At 42.8% G+C, this 19,776-nt stretch overlaps 1 protein-coding gene across 6 annotated transcripts in view; it reads right to left on the bottom strand.

Moving 5' to 3' along the window:
• The window catches only part of ZNF827 (zinc finger protein 827), a 168,451-nt gene that overhangs the window by 52,055 nt on the left and 96,620 nt on the right, over positions 1-19,776 (bottom strand). For all 6 annotated transcript variants that reach the window (XM_044224926.1, XM_044224930.1, XM_044224927.1 and 3 more), the window contains exon 8: positions 6,192-6,295. In XM_044224926.1, the coding sequence (XP_044080861.1) occupies positions 6,192-6,295 (104 nt within the window). The remainder of the gene's footprint in view (positions 1-6,191; positions 6,296-19,776) is intronic.

The following is a 19,776-nucleotide window of genomic DNA, read 5'->3' as shown; positions in this document are numbered from 1 at the left end:
CTGTCTGTCAAATAAATAAATAAAATCTTTAAAAAAAATTACTGAAAATAAACACGAACTCTTTCTTTAATTGTCTTAACTGAAAGAAACATTTTAAGAGAAGATGATTATCTGATATCTAAGTATTAAAGGAGAAAGAAAAGAAAGGAATGGAAGAGAAGAGGACAAAATTAGAATTACATGAATAAACAGCATATTCTTATCTTGTAACTTCTTTGAAATATCTTACGAAGAGGACTACTTTTTATTCCTGGCTAAAAGAGGGCAATCTGTCAGGGAGACTTCAAATGCCAAGTGTGGGTATGTGGGAGCAAACACTGCAGAGACACGTTCCCTTGGCTCACTGCCAGCGACACCACACCTGATTCAGTGGGCGGCGATGACGGGGCAGAAAGAGAAATGTATTGTGCAGTTCTGGGTTTGAATTCCAGTGCTGCCTGTCTCTCCCCAATGGCATGACTTTGTACAAGTTATTAATTCTCTCTGCAAAAGGTACAAACTTCCGGCGACAAGACAAATAAGTCACGGGGATGTAACATACGGCAAGGTGACTATAGTTAATGATGTGCTCATTTTTAAGTTGCTGTGAGAGTAGATCTTAAAAAGTTCTCATCATGAAAAAAACTTGTAACTATGCATGGTGATGGTTATAATCTAAACTTAGTGTGGTAATCATTTTACAATATACATATACCAAACTGTATGTTATTGTTATCTTTATACCTTTAATGGAATCTTACATGTCAATCATATCTCAGTAAAACGGGGGAAAAATTATTAAATCTCTCTGAACCCCATTTGTAAAGGAAGCATAGTTCCCATGTCTCAACGAGTTGTTTTCAGAATTAAATGGGATGACATAGGTCCTGTGCCCTAGTAACTACATCTGACCCTTCAAACAACATGGGGGTGGTTAGGGGTGTCGACCCTATGCAGTTGAAAATCTGCATATAACTTCTGACTCGCCCAAAACTGAACTACTAATATCGCACTGTGGACTTGAAGCCTCACCAATAATGTAAAGAGTCAATCAGCACATAGTTTGTATGTCATATGTATTGTATTCTTTTTTAAGATTTTATTTTTTTATTTGACAGATAGAGATTGAGAGCACAAGCAAGGACAGCAGGCAGTAGGAGAGGGAAAAGCAGGATCCCCTCTGAGCAGGGAGCCCAGTGCGGGACTGGATCCCAGGACCTGAGGATCATGACCTACGCCGAGAGCAGACGGTTAAGTGACTGAGCCACCCAGGTGCCCCTATATACTGTATTCTTAATAATAGTCAGCTAGAGAAAAGAAAATGTTACTAAGAAAATCATAAGGAAGAGGAAATACATTTCAAGTACTGTGCTGTATTTATCAGGGGAAAAAAAAAAGCTGCATGTGAGTGGACCATATTAGCTTCCTTCCCCATACACAAGGAATTTGTGGAATCAAAAAGGAGCTTAAGCTACAACACTGTGGACACCAACAACACTCAATGTTCTATTGCTTATTTGTGACTTATTCTGAATTTAAAAAGAATGTGCTGTATTTGAAAAAGGATTAAAACACTTTGCTATAATCCAGGACAGCTTTGTCTGTCCGTCTGTCTCTCTGAGCTGGTAAGGGTTAAACATGAATAAAGGTGACCGGCATACCTTCCTAGCCAGCAGTCTGAAAGGTCATCCCAATCCGCCTAGTAGCAGGGTTGGCTGACGGTCGGCTCCAGGGGCGGGGGCGGGGCTGAGGGGGCCACTTAGCACCAGACATGCTTTATCTAGATCTCAGCCAAGTATATGAGATGCGACCCCTTGTATCAGATTGATGGGCAGAACAGAGGGGGGAAAATAAACCGAGAATTGGCCTGGTGACAAGGCAGGCCACTCCAAACCAGACTTTCTAACTTAACAACAGATTCTGATGGACAGAGCAAGTTCTAGAAGGGACTCGACCTTCCCCACGTTCTTTACATCTTGTTTCCCTGTTCTAAACCACCACCACAACAAAAGGCACTATTTTCTTTTTCAAGGGTGCTGGCAAATAATGAGGGTGAGGATGGGCACATGTGATTGTTGGTACGTTTTGCATTGTGAAGCTCTAAGCTCCCTCTGAAATATCCAACAGAGGCCTGCGTGGCTCCAAACTCTGAGAGAGAATTCCACAGAGACCCACATTTCCCTTCACACCCGCTCTGCTTGTGTTTTTGTTTTTTGGCTTAATACAGAGCAAACATACTGTGCTTTCAAAATCATAATAAAACAGAATAGAAGCTCCGCATTGTCTGAAAGGGGTACCGAGACGGAAGTTCTCCTCTGCGGAGCCTTTGCTTCCGGAAGGACGCCTGGCTGATGGCGAACGGCCGCAGGTAGCACCGTCCCACGTTCACTCCTCATCCAGAGCAGCCCGTGGCACCCTGAGAAACAGCTGACCCCGCGCTCTTTCCTGTCTGAATGCAAATCTTCTACAAAGCGAGACCACTACAGATTAGACAAAGAACCTTAGATTATACACGGCCTGTAATTGCCATCATTTCATTTCTTCTGTAAAAGGAAAGGGAAAGCGCTTTCCATTTCTTCAGTAAAATCACCATCAGCAACACCGCCACCCAGGGTATGCCCTGTCATCTATTCATGGCTTCCAGGATATCTGGTCCCCCCATCCCTCCAGCAGAAGAGGACAGCAGCTTTGAACTCATCATTTTATTAAGGATCCCTGGTATCACCTCTGTCCAAGACATTCACAGCAAGTAAAAATGTTAGATCTTGGCACGTGAACATTCTCTGGTTCTCAGGAAAGTCAGTCTAGAAATAGTGGCAGCAAGGAAGGCCAGGACACCGTGAAGCTCTGTGTTTATTCTGTTTCTCTGGGACGGTGGCAGCTGTGTGTCTCAGATACCATCTGCCGAAGGCAAATGCCTAGTTAACTGTGCTATTCTCGATTTCTTCACAGTCCACAGTCCTACCCACCTCTCCCCACTTTGCTATCCCCCACACCGCTTGCTTCATTCTCCACAGGCCTGAGACACAATCACAAAGTGCGGGAGGGATCCCTCTGGTCTGGAGCCATGGGGCCCTCCACAGTGCCCTCATGTGGAGCACCTCCTCCGCCCCATGGTCTGACTCCACAGGTGTTTAGAAGAGAGTCTCATTCCCATTGACAGAGGGTCTATAAACACATACAATATAGAGTGCTAATTAATGCTACGGTCTTCAGCATTTGCAAGGGACTTCTTAGATTGGAACCAGGCATGTTAAACTTCATTAATTATGGTCTCTCCTCATTGGGAATTTGAGACAATTCCTTGGGCTTATATTTGTCTTTGCGTTAGCTCTTCAAAGAAGAAGTTTACTAAGTAAATAAAGAACAGAAATAATATTTTAACGATAATGTTTAAACTACTGGAGAGAAGATTCCTAAGGACACTCAGGCGTTTATTTACACACTAACAATACATTATTTTCTGCCTAGTCACTACCGGTCTCCTTCCTGGCTTCCCTGTTGCTGCACAGGCACTATTCCTCCCAAACTGAACGTGCTTCTTGCAAAGCTAACCAGTCTCTCAAACCACCGAACTCCTACCCACCTCTTCCTTTTCTCTTCAACGCATGCCGTTGTGAATATCACTGCCTTAGTGTGAGAACATCCCCACTGGACGCTTCTTACTGGCCACATCTCCACTGATTTAGCAATCTGCTGCCCACTAAGTCTTCCGGAATTTTCTATAAGAATCCGTGACTCTCATACCTTCAAACCTTAAGATCTTCAATTATAGCTTTAATTTCTTTATTTCCAGCATGGCACTTAGCAGAGTCCTGGAATAACTGTAGGTCCACAGTCTCTATCTGAGACCCCTGAGCTCTGATGTATTTGGGGATTCATTCTTTTCCTTATTTCAGAACTCTAATACGGTGCCCAAGACATATTTTACATAACACTCCAGTGGGCCTTCATAATCAAGCACGTTGATATTTCTGTAACAAAATGGATGCATTCCACCGTTGGCGGTACATATGGGCTATAAATAGTCTCCCATTAGGTTTTGCCACCAAGTCACTTATTTAAAAAATTGTGGTTGGAAGAGCTTTTTGGATTTCAGAGTTGTGGGTAAGGGACTGGAAAGCTGCAGTAGGAATGTACTGGCTACTTAGTGCTATCCAGACTTGAAAGAGATGTTTGCTTGAAAATTCTCCCTACTATGTTCTTTTGTTAATTCAGATTGTTCTTCTCCACAACTAACCCAAATTATTGAGGCTTTTCCTTACAAAACATGTGTTCAGATTATGAGAGCTTTGTGATTATATGGTTGTCCTTGTCCTTTTTAATTGTTCTAATTTTGATTCCATTTCTAAAGCATTTTCACCTTGTTTGTTTTTTAAAAAGTCCCTTTTCAGTTGTCAGTTTTAGCAAAATATGAATATAGTCATTTTGCTTGTCCTCTGCCTGAAGGCTTTTTGAAGTATAGAGTGATTATCTCTCAGAAAAGTAGATTTACATTTCGAAAATCCCAGTTACGCTAACTTCCCACCCAAAATAAAAGTTAGCTTTTTAAGTGTGAGTTTATCTAATCTGTAATGCATCTGTCAAGCAAACCCCAGAAATCCCCTCTATACGCAGTTAAACACACACTGATACCGCTCTTTGAGGTCGGCTTGTAACTTGACCAATAAACCCTTCTTAAAATATAGCCAAGCCAAACATTAAGGCAGCAATGAGGGCTTGCATATACATCACGGGATGCTGGCTGTATGGGTCACAGCACTCTGACGGCAGTTCCTAGGCAGATATTTTGACATTAGAAAGTCACAATCCATCACCTTAACAGAAGGGTGATAATTTGGGGACCAGGAAGATGGCTATTCAAAATGACACTGTGGGAAGTAAACAGTAGTTCAAAAAGCCCCTGTTTGAGAATGAAGACATCAACTAAGCAAAATTTCTTTCCACCTCTAGAACCAGATATTATGTAATGTGTTTTTGTGTAATCATGTTTTTTATGGTGTTTGAATAGAAAAGTCCTGCAAAGCTAAAAAGCGTGTAGGTATCCGGACTCTTTGGGGATGAGAAGAAACGGATCTGTCGTCACAAGACTAAAATGTGACAAAGAGTTGCCTTTCCCCCCACTGTTTGTCACAAACCATTTCCAGTGACCTGTGATACCCCCAAGCCAATATTTCATAAGAGGCTACTTGGCTCTTTCCGAATTGCAAAATACTCAGATCTCCAGCCATCGGTGACACCAGGCTCCTTGGGTGTGTGGAGGACACTTGGACTTTATTCTCGCAGGGGTTCCTGGCCAACAGCCCTGCTGTGAGCTTCTCCTGAACTTGTAGCCTTGGTCTCCCACACTCTCCTGGACAAGTGAGTGGGTGGAGAGGCCACGGAAAGCTTCTGACATTCTCTCATGGCTGGAACTACAGTTACAATAGCAGGAAGCTTCCTGGCTGCTGCATCGGGGTTGGTGTGGGGGTGGGGGTGGGGGAACACTGGTGAGGAGTATGGGATACAGTGCGGTGGTTCTCTATCATCTCATAATAACTCTGAGAACACACGCACAGCCCTGAGGGTTGGCCATGCTGCTGATAAGGGGACAACAAACACATCTTGCCCTCTACCCTGGAAAGGAGAAATGAAAAAGGAAGAGCGGATAATAAATTAATTATGTATTGATGCTGAGATTGCAAAAAGGCGCATTAAATGGATATATGCAGATAGTCTGATTAAGAAGAGAGGTGGAATCCGGGGGGCAAGATTATCTTAATGAGCTGTGCTGCTTCCGTGGAAACCAAAGTGGTCTTTGTGGCCACCCACACCCCACCAGGGTCATGACCTTCCCTGCTGGCGATTAGTTCTTGCCACTGCCCTCCTGCATCTTCCTGGCTGCCTGCCTGAAATACTAAAAGCGTGTAAAGCAAATTCTTTTCAGGTTATACTTCGCTATTTCAAAGAAAAGGAAATTTGCTACATGAAAGAAACATCAGCAGGTAAAGAACAATAAGTTCCTAAAAGGAAAAAGAAGCACTTTATTACTGCCTACACTTTATTTTAATAAACTTTTGCAGCTGTTTAAATTGAGTTTCTCCTCTTTTTTAAAAGCCTAGCTTCATATGAATAACGTCCACATCTAGGCTGAAAGTCGCTGCACATTTACACATTTCAAAAAAGTCATTTTAAGCAACCAACAGCAGAAGCAGTCAATAATGTTTCCATACCTGGCGTTGATATTCTTCCGTGAAGCACAGATTCACTGGGTAGCAGGTCTTTTGAATTGGATGTGAATGGTGATTGTCTAAATGTATCTTCTGAAAAGAAAGGGCTGGGGTGGGGGAGGGGGTGAAGTTTAGTAAATTAAAGTTATTTACATTACCCAGAGCATCTGGCCCCAAGTGCATTAAATCTACCCAAGTAGGCTAGATTTAATGCACACACACACACACACACACACACACACATACATATATTTACACACACACAAAAACACATGAATGCAGGATAAGGTATTTTTTTTTAATGGTGTTAAGAGAATATAAGAAGATTGTGCTTAAAATGGAGAAAGAGAAAATCTATGACATCAGTCGAGCGCCATCTGTATATTCTGCTGGTTGGTTTTATATTTAAGGTGACCATGTGAAACATCGTCTTTGACACACTGTTAAACCCACAGTCAGGACAGCTGAGCCCTGAATTTTACTCTTGCTCTGTGTGTCCTGCCAGCGTGTTGTGCCCAAATGAAGACCAACGGGCCGATTCAGAATCAGAAAGGCCTATTTGAGGTTCTTCCCAGAGAGGTGAGACATTTGCCCTGGCTCACCCACTTTCTGTCACCCAAGCCGTCAGGGTCAATAACACGCATCAGAAGGACAGCAGGAGGCCAGAGTCAAGGGGCCATTGCACTGAAGGAGATAACTGACTGGTCCCCACAGAAGCCAAGACTGTGTCCTAGAAATGTCTCGGTTTGGAAGGAGCTAAGCAGGCTAACGGGGAGACCTTCATTTCCCATGAAACTGAGGCTCCTACCTGAGTGACTCTAAGTTTCCTGAGGGACTCAGCTAGAACGAGAATCAGGATGTCAGACACCCAGCCAGGGTCTTGCTCTACAACCACCATGACTGCGAACACAAAGGCTCTGGAAGTTTTCAATCAGAGGATCTTAACCCAATGGCAGCATCCGCCATCCATGCCTCTAAAGTAAACTGTACATGAGTATTGTGATCACATGTGAGAAGACCCCCGTTATCAGTGAGGTCCGACCTGGAGAACAGAAAGCCCAATTTATTTACAACAGAGGAAATTTAACGGAGGGAACTGGTTCACAGGGAGCAGTTATGAAGCCCAGAGCCACGAAGAACAGGAGCCAACCACCACTCTGATGCTGGGGGGACAAATAGGCGGCGGTAAATGGAGCCTAAGGGCTGGGGACACCTGAGGGAGCCGGAGCCACGGAGGAGGGAGACGCAGCTCCTGCAGGAGACAGACAGAAAGGGAGTGCTCTTCCTTAAGCCCCACCCCCATCTCCCACCAAGACTTCTGATTGGTGGAACCATCTGAGAAGCCAGGGAGAGGCAGACTGTAGGGATCTGGTCCGGGGCAAAACTGCCCATCAGGGGAAGGAAAAGATCTGAGGGCACACAAGACTAGGACTGCCATACTGGTGTTGCTCTTCTAAACGTGCCTCAAGGCTACAGTTGCTGTCATTAAATATTAAAAGATAATATTAAAATAAAAATGGGAGACATATATTTATTTAAAAAACATAATTAACTATTATTTTATAGGACTGTTAATTTTAATGCAACTTTGTGCGGCGTGCTTTTTAGTTATACCTTAAACATAAAACCATTTAAATAGGCTTAGGGAATGACCTGGCTATAGGCTAGTAGGTGAAGGGAAATGGGGAGACATTGTTTTATGCCAAAGAGCTCATCATTTGTAAGTGAAACAAAATACTAGAAAGGACAAGGCAATGCAGTACAGCGGCTAATGGCATGTGCTTAAGCAGCTCTGAGTTCAAATTCCAGCTCTATGGCATTTGGCTGTGTGGCCTTACACATAGGACTTGGCTTCTCTGAGCCTCCGTTTCTTGTCTATAACGTGGGATGATCATAGCGTTCACAGCTCACAGAGAAGCTAGCTGTCATTACTGAATAAGATGGTCCACAGAATATGCTTTCCCAGTGCCTGGCAAACACGAAGTGTCCAATAAATGTGAGCTACTTTTTATTTGTACCTCTGTCTAACTCAAAGAGGAGCATAAATGAACCAACTTTTCCTTACAAGTTGACTGAAAGTGTAGTTTTCTTGTATAAAGTGAATGAAGAAAAAGTCACTTTGAGTTGAAGAGCCTCTGACTTCTGGGTGATGAGGTTAATTTCCAACTCTTCCAGTAAGAAAACTGTTTATGATCAGAGGACCTTTAATGACTTAGACCATGGAGGATTGTGGGTCAAACCCAGAGTGTAAGGCTTCTTGATCCCTACCTCATTAGCTCAGGAGCTTCCAGATGAGGGGGTGGAACTATCCTTGTGTCTGAGTGGATGGTTCACAAGGGGAACACCAGGACCTGGTCCCTGGGCACGGGATGAAGATCAGGTAATGGGCCTCCATGTTACTGGGACCCTGGCTATAAAAAGCACTGGAAATCTGAGAGTTTAGGGAAGCCCACAAACTCTTTGGTCAGAAATGTGGAGACTTCCCTCTGAGAGCATCACGAATCCCAAGAGGGGCCCCCTGACAGGCATCTCAAAATATTACCCATCTTGCCATGGAGAAATGTAGGTACTTCCCTCATTCCCTCAGTCTGACAGTAGCTATCTAGTGAGTGCCTAGGACATGCCAGGCCCTGGGAACATAATGGTCGGCCAAACCGGCTATGGCTGCAAATCTCAGGGAGCACAAAGACCTGTATGAGGACATGAAAGGGAGCCGCATGGAGACTAATGCTGTGGAGGAGAGGGTACGCGGTGACCGTGGTGTTCTAGCCTAGCCAGGAAGGCCAGCCACGGCTTTCTTGCAGAAGCTGCAACTGAGCTGAGACCTGAAGGGAGGGTAGGGTGGTCGGGATCCAAGAGGCTGGGGACATGTCCCCTGCACAGCCAGACAACACAGCCAGTCTGCGGAGCTGGCAGAAGGCACACTGAGGAGGGGCATGAGGCCAAAGCCTCGGGCATGCACACTGCATGCAGGGATCATGACTTTGTCCCACCAGCAGTGGGAAGCCCTGTTGTACTTCAGGAAAATGAGGGATGGACTAAGATTCCAGTTCCAGGAAGCTCTGGCAGGGGGCGGGGTGGTGGGGGCTTGCGGAAGACATGTCAGGTGGCCAGAGCAGCAGTCCATGTGGACATGGTGATGCTGGTGGCCAAAGCTTCAAACCAGCAATGGCACATGCAGAATGGATACCAGTGTAAGAGCTAGGGTAGGTAAAGGCCACGGGTACATCTCAAACCAACCGTCAGGTTTCCAGATGAACCAGGCCGAGGCTGCCACACTAAACTCTGGGAAGAGCCTCCTAGGTTTTGCTAAGACATGGAAGAGGGTGAGCTCTGCACCCCACGTGTTCTCTGGGACAGTGCAGATTTCCAGTGATGGAAGGAGAAAAGCCCTATTACCACCAAGCCACTCAGAAGAAATTGAGTTGAAAGGGAGACAATCACTGAGGGCAACAGCATTCCAAATAATTTTCTACCCCGGATGCAGCTTTATTCTGCATAGAACAGAAAAGGTTTCTTGTGAGGGACAAGGAGTCACACTGAATACTAAAAAGGCACAAAAGGGCAAACAATGTTACGGGACAAGGAATCAATGAAGACACCTTCACAAATCAAGGCTGCCTAAGCGAGGTCTTATCCAGAAAGAGACGATATTAAGGTTAACAACAGAGAGCATGACTCTCAGGCCACATGCATAGCTGCAATGCTCTGCCCTTGTCTGCATTCATTCCGGGGGAGTGCCTTTGGCACACCGTTTTGCATCTGAAAGATCAGAGTCTGAATTCCATACTGGCCATTTAATAGTTAAGTGCCTTCTGGTCAAGTTGACAACCTCTCTAGCCTCAGGTTCATCACTGGAAAAAGCTTTAAATATGCCTTCTTTCTAAGGGTGCTGTAAGGGTTAAGGAAGGTGTTTCGGGGTCAAGTTCTTAGCACCTAGTACTTGCTCAATAAAATGTAGCAACTGGTGCATATACTGCTACTAAGTATCTGGCACTGTTCTAAAGTACTCTGTGTACTTCAAGGGCACTTAATCCTCACAAGAGCCCTGATACCATTATTATTATCCCTATTTTAGGGATGAAGAGGTGCAAGCACAGAGAAGTAAGGTGATTGCCCATGCCCATGAACTGAACCCCTGAGCCCAGATTTGAATACAGGAGGTTGGCATCATGGTCTGCACCCTTACCCACTAAGCTATGCTGCCTTTCCTGTGATCCCTTAACATCCAGGCAGCTCATGGACAGTAGAGACCACAGATAGTCCTTGCAAACAGAGAAAGAAGGAGGGCTGAAGGGGGGATCCGGCAGCCATTTCAAAATTATTTAGTCTTTACGTCCCTGTAGAAGATATGCCCCAATTTTCTAAAACTTCTGCAACCCTGAGGTCAGTCTGCAATCCTAAACATTCCCCACTGCCCACATCCACTGCTTTTGAGAGCAATCTCATCCCCGTTATGAAGCTTAAATGAAGAGGTCAGAGTAACGAGAAGCCTCTATTTCAGCACAGATACGAACCTCCTGGTGGCACTATGGCTACACAGCCATATTAATGTCTATTAATCTCGCAGCCACCTAGATTGGCATCTATGTCCAGGAAGTGGAGGAGAGATAACCAAACTTGGGAGTATGCCCTACATAGCAGGTGCTTGATCTTAATGGGATTAGATCTCCAATGACATTGGTCATCTTCAACTCTGCCCATGTTCTGAAGACAGAAGACACTGCACTTGCAATTTCGCGCCAGGCAATGTGATTTTCAGGGTGCCCAGATGGTATTCCTTAAGCTCCTTGTCTTCTCTCATGCCTCATGCGTCTGTGAAGTGCAGAACCCACCGCTCTTAGCAGAAGAAGCCCAGGTCTGCAGTGGACAAAGCCGGCACTGCGTTCACGCGGCAGGGTTGGACAGCGGTGGGAGAAGTGGGTGGAGAGGGGAGCTCCAGGACATGCCCAGCACAGAACAAACACGGTCTGCCTCTCCTCAGGGAGAACAAGAACGGAAATACAGACTTTCTGATAATGCTCGACTTCAAAGCACATTGGTTACTGTCCTCCAACTAGTCACTTAGTCAGTTCCCAGTTCCTCCAGAAATGCAGCCAGCTTGTGACTGCTGCATGGCTCTCGCGTCCTGACTCCCCAGCTGCCTAAATTTTAGTCATTTCACTCTGAAAAAGCCTCTCCAACAGAGAGTGAGCTGAAGAAGAGGAAAAAGGGAAAAACTGTCTCAAAGTGATTTATTTCTGGTTAACATTTGTGGTAAAAAAGTTGCTAACGGAAGAGGTTGAAACTAAAAGGCAATAGGAGAGGGGATCACCTGTCCTCATCTAACAAAATCCCCACCTGCCACAGTATATCGCCTTTGGCCCCAGACCAAGACCCCGGAACCTTAGTTCATGCACATAAATGTTCAGAAGCAGCATCTGGATGCCACCCGTGTAGACTCCTTCATTACTTTTCTTGCCTTTTGCTACTTAGAAAAGACAAAAAGTTTATCTATTCAAGTCTCTTTTCTGGATATAAGTGCAATGGACCTTGAATGCATATTTTCATTTTTCTCTTGCAGAAAATCTCAGGGTTACAATACAGGGGAGCACCGCTGTCACTGTGGCTGGACAATTCCAGGCATCAGACCGCATGAATCGCAGGGTCAACGGCATGAGGCTGGGAGAAGGAAAGATTTACAATAAATAATAAAACAGTTCGTAAAAGATTATGGCTGTAAATAGTGATACATTTTGCTAAGTGCCGAATGTGGCACAAATATTTCCACCTTTAACATCTGAGTGCCAACTGGGAGCTGTGTTTCATGCAGAACAGAAGTCCATCAACTTAAAAACCACCCCTCCCTGTGTACCAGCATTGAAACCAACACGTTACAGGAATTATCGTGTTGATGACAACAGCAAAATAAAACAAGAAGGAAAAGGGAAAGCAGAAAATGGATACAGTATATAAGAGAAAGTTGGGAAAAGTACTGTATTTTTTTTTTAAGATTTTATTTATTTATTTGAGAAAGATAGTGAGAGAGAGCACGAGTCAGGGGGGCAGATGGAGAGGGAGAAGCAGACTCCCCACTGAGCAGAGAGCCCGATTTTTGTCAGGGGGTGAGGGTAAATCCCAGGACTCTGAGATCATGACCTGAGCTGAAGGCAGACGTTGAACCAACTCAGCCACCCAGGTGACCCAGGAAAAAGTGCTATAAATAATGACACAATTATTTCAAAGGAGCAATGGAAAGTAAATATGTATTTTTCCCTTCTAAAAGACAATTATAACACTTAGGACTGAACTTGGGAATGGCCAAGAGAAAAGAAAGATTAAACAAGGGAAAGAGACTGCTCTGTAGTGAGTTTTCACTCAGAACCCGTAAGGATCTATATACTTCAGGGTAGAATGAAATTCTATTAGTGTAACAGTTTCAGACATATCATGCGGAAGTGATACTCTGACTTCATTTGCACATGTACAAACTTTTTCCTTAATGAATAAAAAACATGGTGTATTTTCAAGTTAAAGTACTTGATGGGCTATTCAGCTATGTCTCATACAACATACGAGGGCCTCAGGATTTATGTCCAAAAGAATCTGGGTTAAGTTTTGTTCTGTTTTGTTTTAAGGAAATTTTAAGAATAAGTGATCCAACTCAGATATTTCTGAGAAGCTACATATTGTGAAAGGTTTTGTGGGGCTCAACGTCTTCTCTCTCTAGCAGCTACCCACTCCCCAGCAGACCCCAGTCCCTGGGCCACCTCACCAGATGGCCTCGTTTACACGGCTTGCCTCTGCTCTACAAATTCAAGTCAGTAAAATAGGAGTTTTCTGTACCGATATATCCTGTTTTATTTTTTAATATTTTATTTATTTATTTAAGAGAGAGAGAAAGACAGACAGACAGACAGAGAGATCACAAGTAGGCAGAGAGGCAGGCAGAGAGAGGGGGAAGCAGGCTCCCTGCTGAGCAGAGAGCCCGATGTGGGGCTCCATCCCAGGACCCTGAGATCATGACCTGAGCTGAAGGCAGAGGTTTAACCCACTGAGTCACCCAGGTGCACCATATCCTGGTATTTTTAAGACTCAAATTCCATATATTAATCTAAAACCACTGTACTGGTCTTTTTAAAACTCTGACCTCTGAATCACTTCAACCTTGAGACACACCTCAAGAGTGACAAACAGTATTAACATCTTGAAGTGAGCAGGAGACACTGGCTGTAAAAACAATCTTGCGTGTCTCCAGAAGCCTCCAGAAAAGACAGGCAAGAGAACAAAGTGATTCCAAGTATAAATCTTACTCTCATTCAAGGACTTTCTGTCTGTGTGGAATATATATGTGACGGATTGAAATGGATACAGGTAACTTCCACATGGTATCTCCATGCATAGATAATGACAGGAAAGGAAATGACAACAAACTGGAAATGTTTTCTTTGAACAAAAGCTAGATCTGGCTAACAAAAACAGAAGACCGCCCTTGTGGAAGAACGAAAAACATTGTTTTTTTTTTAAAGCTTTTCCCACATATTAAATATAAAAGATGGGATTATTCAAAGATACAGAATAGGGGTACTAGTCGGATTAGCTCGTACTATCTTCTCAACATTTCCTCAAGTACTTTAAGGTCAGAAGAAACTTTCTGAGAAGCTGAAGTAGGTTGTGTGAAAATATGCCCACAACTGAACAACAAAACACCACCACACTTTCTTTTTGATTTTTCAGTTTTTATAAAAGGTCAGTAACATTATTTCATTTTCAACTTGATTTTCATACTCACTGCAAGAATTTTTAGGAAGTACTTATTTTTTTATCTCAAATACCACTGGCCTTGATTAATTTCTTTGCTAATAATTTATAATGGAATAATAGATGCTTAATATATTTTTATATATTTGCATATCTATGTGTTTTATAACATTTATAATGATTGTATTTGAAATACATTAAATCCCCAGTTCTACAGATCTCTGTAGAAAAATTTTTAGTACTGGGCTACTGGGGTGGCTCAATCAGTTAACATCAGTCTTCTACTCAAGTCACGATCCCAGGGTTCTAGGATCGAGCCCCATGTCGGGCTCCCTGCACTTAGTGGGGAGCCTGCTTCTCCCTCTTCCTCTGCCCCTCTCCCCTACTTGTGCTCTTTTTCTCAAATAGATAAATAAAATCTTGAAGTAAAAAAAAAAAAAAAATTAAAACACTTTTTTTTAGAAGATTTTTTAGTACTTTACAGAACCCTAGCTAGGTCCTTTTGCTACAGTATAACAATTGCTCTGTCACCTTGGACTGTATGTGGTCCTCCCAACTTCCAGCTTGGGCCCTCAGTTTCATTTTGGTTGGGAGATTAGCTGCTGCTTCTGACATGGGCCCGGATATTAACATTTTAGGTACAGCAGTCGGTGCCAATTTTCCTAGGAAGTTCTAGCAGTCTGTTAAAAAGGTAATCATCTATAATGAAAGAAAACAGTTTTAATGGCGTTGGCCAACACTACCCTTCTCTTTGCAACACCATAGAAATATGGACCCCCTATTCTTGAATGATTTTAATGTATTTATTTTAATAAAAGAATTTGAACATGGGGGTGGGGACGAGTGCTCAGGACTAAAACTCACTGCAAGCCTTTGACCCGAAGACAACGGTGGCCATCCAAAACAGCAAGTTCCCTACTCAGGCTTGAGAGGGACATAATAGAGGAGAACACCTACAACCCCAGTGGGCAGGCTTCGAAACCTGGCTGTTGATCATGTTGGATGCACACATTTTCAGAGAAAGATGGACTGTACTGGATAAAACGTGAATTAATCACTACACTCTGGCAGACTTCAGCCAGGACGTTTATCTACAAATTGAGGCTGGCATGACAGACTCAGTGGGTTTCTAAATGGGGCTTGTGGGCAGATGGAGAGCCAAGGTCATTCGACGACTCATATGGGCAACAGATTTTCATCTTTAATTTTCAGAGTTGACAAGAAAGCTAAGTTGTGTCTCCTCCTCCTAGTCCATTGATATGACCGCACACTTGGCTGGTACCGATCAAACAGAACTTTCTCAGCAATTAAAAACACTCAAATGTGTTGTTGATTCTGTACGATGTACAATGGCACTGTGGAAAATATTCTTATTTCTTAGAGGTATACATCAAAGAATCTGAGAATGAATGTTATGATGTCTAGGGGGTGATTTAAATATGTGTTTTTAAATACTTTATTTATTTGAGAGAGTGAGAGAACACAAGCAGGGGGAGCAGAAGAGGGAGAGGAAGAAGCAGGCCCCCCGTTGAGCAGCAAGTCCCATGGAGGACTTGATCCTAGGACCCTGGGATCATGACCCGAGCTGAAGGCAGATGCTTAACTATCTGAGCCACCCAGGCGCCCTGGGATGCGACTTAAATTGGAGGGAAGAAAAGGTTCATGAAGTAAAGTGCGGCAAATGTTTTCTCAGTGGGTGATGGGAACGTGGTGGTTTATTTCATTATTCTTTCTACTCTGTTTTGAAATTTTTGATAATAAAAAAAATCAATAACAACAATCAAAGGAAAATTCCAACCCAGACAAACCACCAAAGAGAAGAATAAATGGCAATAAAAGAAAATATACAAAAGAACAAACACAAATGCCTCTCTATGAACAAAATGCTTGACAGCACTAAGAATCAATAAATAAAAAGACTGTAACTATAAAATAGAATTTATAACCTCCAATCGGTGAAAAAAAATTTAAATGATAAAGCTAAGACCTTTAAAACATTTTCTCTCTCTACCTCTTCTTAGCTTCTGGTAGAATTACAGATTCCACTTTTTTGAAAGTCCATTAGACAAATCATGCAAAAGCCTGAAAACTGAATGCTTTTTTGAAATCCATTTACCCCCAGTTTGTTTATATTAGCAACAGCTTAGGAAAACCAAACCAAACCCAACTCTTGATATCCAGTAACAGGGGACTGATTCAATACATTATGACATGTGCAAACACTGAATACTATGTAAACATTAAAAGAATAATACTGAGTTATGTTTACTGGTACGGAAAAAGTTCTTAGGATATTGCTAGGTGAAAAGAGAAGTCTGCAAAACGGAATATACAGCTGGATCCAGTTTTTACAGAAAGCATACGTATACAAACAGACAGAAATTCAGCCAGGAGCTACACTACCCACTTAGCCAAGGCGGTCTCTATGTAGCAGCATTGATTATAAATGATTATTTTTTCTTCTTTACGTTTTCCTCCAATAAAAGTTCTTTTTAAAACTTAAAAAAAGACTCAGTTTTACAGTGTAGGATTCTTCATTGTTAAAGAGACTCTTAGTTTTTTTAAAGAGTAAGCCGAGGGACGATATAGTGGAAGGCAGTGTTAAGACCCAGGTGGGCACAACTGTCTGTAAATCAGGATTCCACCAGGATCAGGCAACTTTAGGTGGAGGAAGGCCAAAAGCTATGGAAGGGAGAGGCCGTTGAAAATATCAGAGAACATCAGAGCATCTTACAAAGAAATATATATTGGTAATGTCTTTTAAATTTTCTTCTTTCAACAGCACAAATGCCTTCTATTTCGGGTTGTCTCAGAAGCGGGACAGTCTGTACAAGCTAACACCAAGTTTTCAAGGAACAATTCCTGCTGCTGTAGCTCAAGCATTCATCCACTGTGGGGCCATGAAACTTCTCAGGACAAGGAGCACAATGCCAGGCCTTGTGGAGGGCCGCTGCGGCGGTGAGGCCAGACCCAGGGAGCCGGAGCCAACCGCAGACCACGGAAGTGAACCTGCACGTCCGGATCCACGAAATGTCAGCTTGTGAGGGACCTGGATCTCCCACGGGACTCGGACTTTAAGCATAAACAAGGACAACAGGCTTTCTGCTCAGGTGAGCCAAGAACAGATGAACTCAGTCTTCCTTGCAGTGACCCAAGACTCTGTCCTATGGAAGCTGTGAGTAACACTGGTGAAATGTGGATGCTCTCTGGTCTGCATCACCCAAGAGGGCTTTTTACCCCTCAATAGAGGCCAACCCTTCTATATCTGATATGCTCCTAGTGACAACCACGGAGACACTCTTGCAAGAAAATCCCAGATAGGAAGAACAGGACTGGGCTAGCACTGGGCTAGCACCTAAACCACATATACCTTTTGGTCATGTCACCCCTGCATAACCTTTCAAAGGTGGCTAAGGGAGAGAGCTGGATGTCTACTTAGAGAGCCTGACACAATTATACTTTATCCGTGGTTATTCTGAGTTACACAAAAAAGATGGACCACTGGTGTAAGTTGCCAGAAGGAAAGGCAGCAGAGCTTATGGGAAATGAAGAAGAGGCACAGCCCTCTTTTAGATCCTCAAGGAGAGATTTAAACTTGTCTCTTTACAATAACACAATACCAAATGGTTCTGGAAGCATATTGTTTCAACTGTAACAGTTCAATCAATATAGGCATCACAGATGGAAAGAAAAATGGCAGGGGTGATACAGGACAAATACAGTGCAGGAATAAAAAGTACTGAGAAAGGTCTGGTGAAATAAAAAGGAAAAAAACCCAAGTGGCAGCAATGGACAAAATAATTTCAGGCTATATGTAAAACAATCTACTGTTTTCAAGGATGACTTTAATTTCTTTGAAAACTTAAAACTCAAAGATAAGTTCAAAAGGATGTATTGCCAATGAAAAGACAGTCAACCTTTGTGCCAGAGCAGCTGTGGACAGTGGTTCAGGATGTGCATTGCACAACCTGCTTAATCACAGGGGGCTGCTTAATCACAAGTATCAAAATGTATGTATTTATTGTGACAGTATTCCAGTAGATGGCAGTGTCTTGAGGAAAAGTGTCAAAGTTTGCAGGGGCACCATATGGCCCTCCAAGAGCCTTGACTTCACCAAAAAAACACCGAATGTCTTAACTGAAGGAACTTCATGAAATTAGTAGCAAATTCCATTTTTTTAGAAATGGAATCTCAATGCATTTAATTTTAAAGTCCTTTAATTTAATGGGTAATGAAAAAATGTGGAGGCCTTCTCAAAAATCACCAATTTCATGTGCTCTCTTTCTTGTTTATTTTCTTAATTGCTTTTGTCTAACCCAATGTTCTTTTAAGTAATGTTTTACTTTTTAAGGTAATAGAGCATTATTCTCTTTGGCCTTCCAAAAAAATGAAAAGAGGAAATTGTACAAATTGATGGTTTTCCAAATGTGTGCAACTTCTATTACTGAATCGTAAATATTTAAGGACATGCATCCAAATGACCACATAGAAAAATTCTATATTGGACACTTCCAAGTGCATATGTCTTTTAATGAGCACTGTAAGTGCCATTATCTAAATCATAACGAAGAGTCCACATTCCAAGTTCTGAAGATTGGGCAAATTAAATGTTGGTTGGCATGGCGTGATACAAGTCTACCTTTCTCCGATTTTCCCACTTCTGCATTTTGTCTTGTAATGGGGAAAAGGACAATTTGGGTAAACACTTCCTTACTTTTGGAATAAAGCAAGCCAGGTGTGAGAAGTTTTTCTTAAGGCCTGCAATCTTATATCCCCATGGACACTGAATTATTAATGGGTAAACGAGAGAACAAATAACCAAGAGAGGGTTCTTGGCAGCCATTGTTTGACGTTCATGGTGTTACACAACATTGAGCATGTCCAATTCACCTGCCAGGAGCTATCTGATTCTTACTCTAGGGTTCCATTTTCCTATTTCGATCTTATCCAGCATCTGGCGGGGTGATGGTCCATGTCAGAAGATGTAGATCTTCTTTTTATTCCATTAAACTTTGGGATCTGGTTATGATATCATGCCTCATATATTTTCATCAACAAATGATCATATTAGCTGGTTATCTATTCCCTGCAGAATCTAGGCGTGTGCTAGGAAAGGAAATAAAAAATCAGGATTTTATTAGTCTCTTAAGTGTTCAGTCCTTCTGTTCTCCTGGGTCTGGCTGGACTGTCTCCTCATCTCATTTATCAGGTAGAATGGCATTAAGAACGCTCCGTCCACACACTCTCTCAAAGGAGATGCACAGCCTTCTTAACACTTAGATTGAATTTGCTAGACTCTGAGGTTAAACAGGCAAAAGAACTGCTGTTTTAGCATTTACAGTGAAGTTCCAACTAAAGGACTGATTCAGTGGAGGTGCTCCTAGGAGGGCACAAACAAGGGTGGAGGGGTTAAGGTCAAGGCATTGGTGAGCACGACCACATGACCCAATCATTTCAGCTGGTAAGTAGATTGATTTCTCTACCTGGCTACACGGTGCACTCTGGTAGACTGTTTTTCTCCTTTACTTTTGGGAAGATGATACTAATTTAAGCAGCTGGGTCTCAGTTCTTGGGGTGAAAGAAAAAGCACTCTCAAACACGTTCTTAAAATGATGTCTGAGATTTGCTTTAAAATAATTCAGGGGGAGGGGAACGAAAGGAGGAGACCTTTCAACAAGGGTCACGAGATGATCATTGTTCAGACAGAGTGATGGGTATTTTCTCTACTTTTGTATATGTTTGAAATTTTCCACTGAAAGAGTTTTTTTTTTTTTTTTAAACGAGGTAGAGAGCCAATGACCCAGAAACTTGCTAGTTCCCCATTTCAACCTTTAGCCTCACCCAAACT

Source organism: Neovison vison, chromosome 11, assembly GCF_020171115.1.
Source record: "Neovison vison isolate M4711 chromosome 11, ASM_NN_V1, whole genome shotgun sequence".
NCBI classification, from domain to species: Eukaryota; Metazoa; Chordata; class Mammalia; order Carnivora; family Mustelidae; genus Neogale; species Neogale vison.
This window is presented reverse-complemented; position numbering and strand designations above follow the sequence as displayed.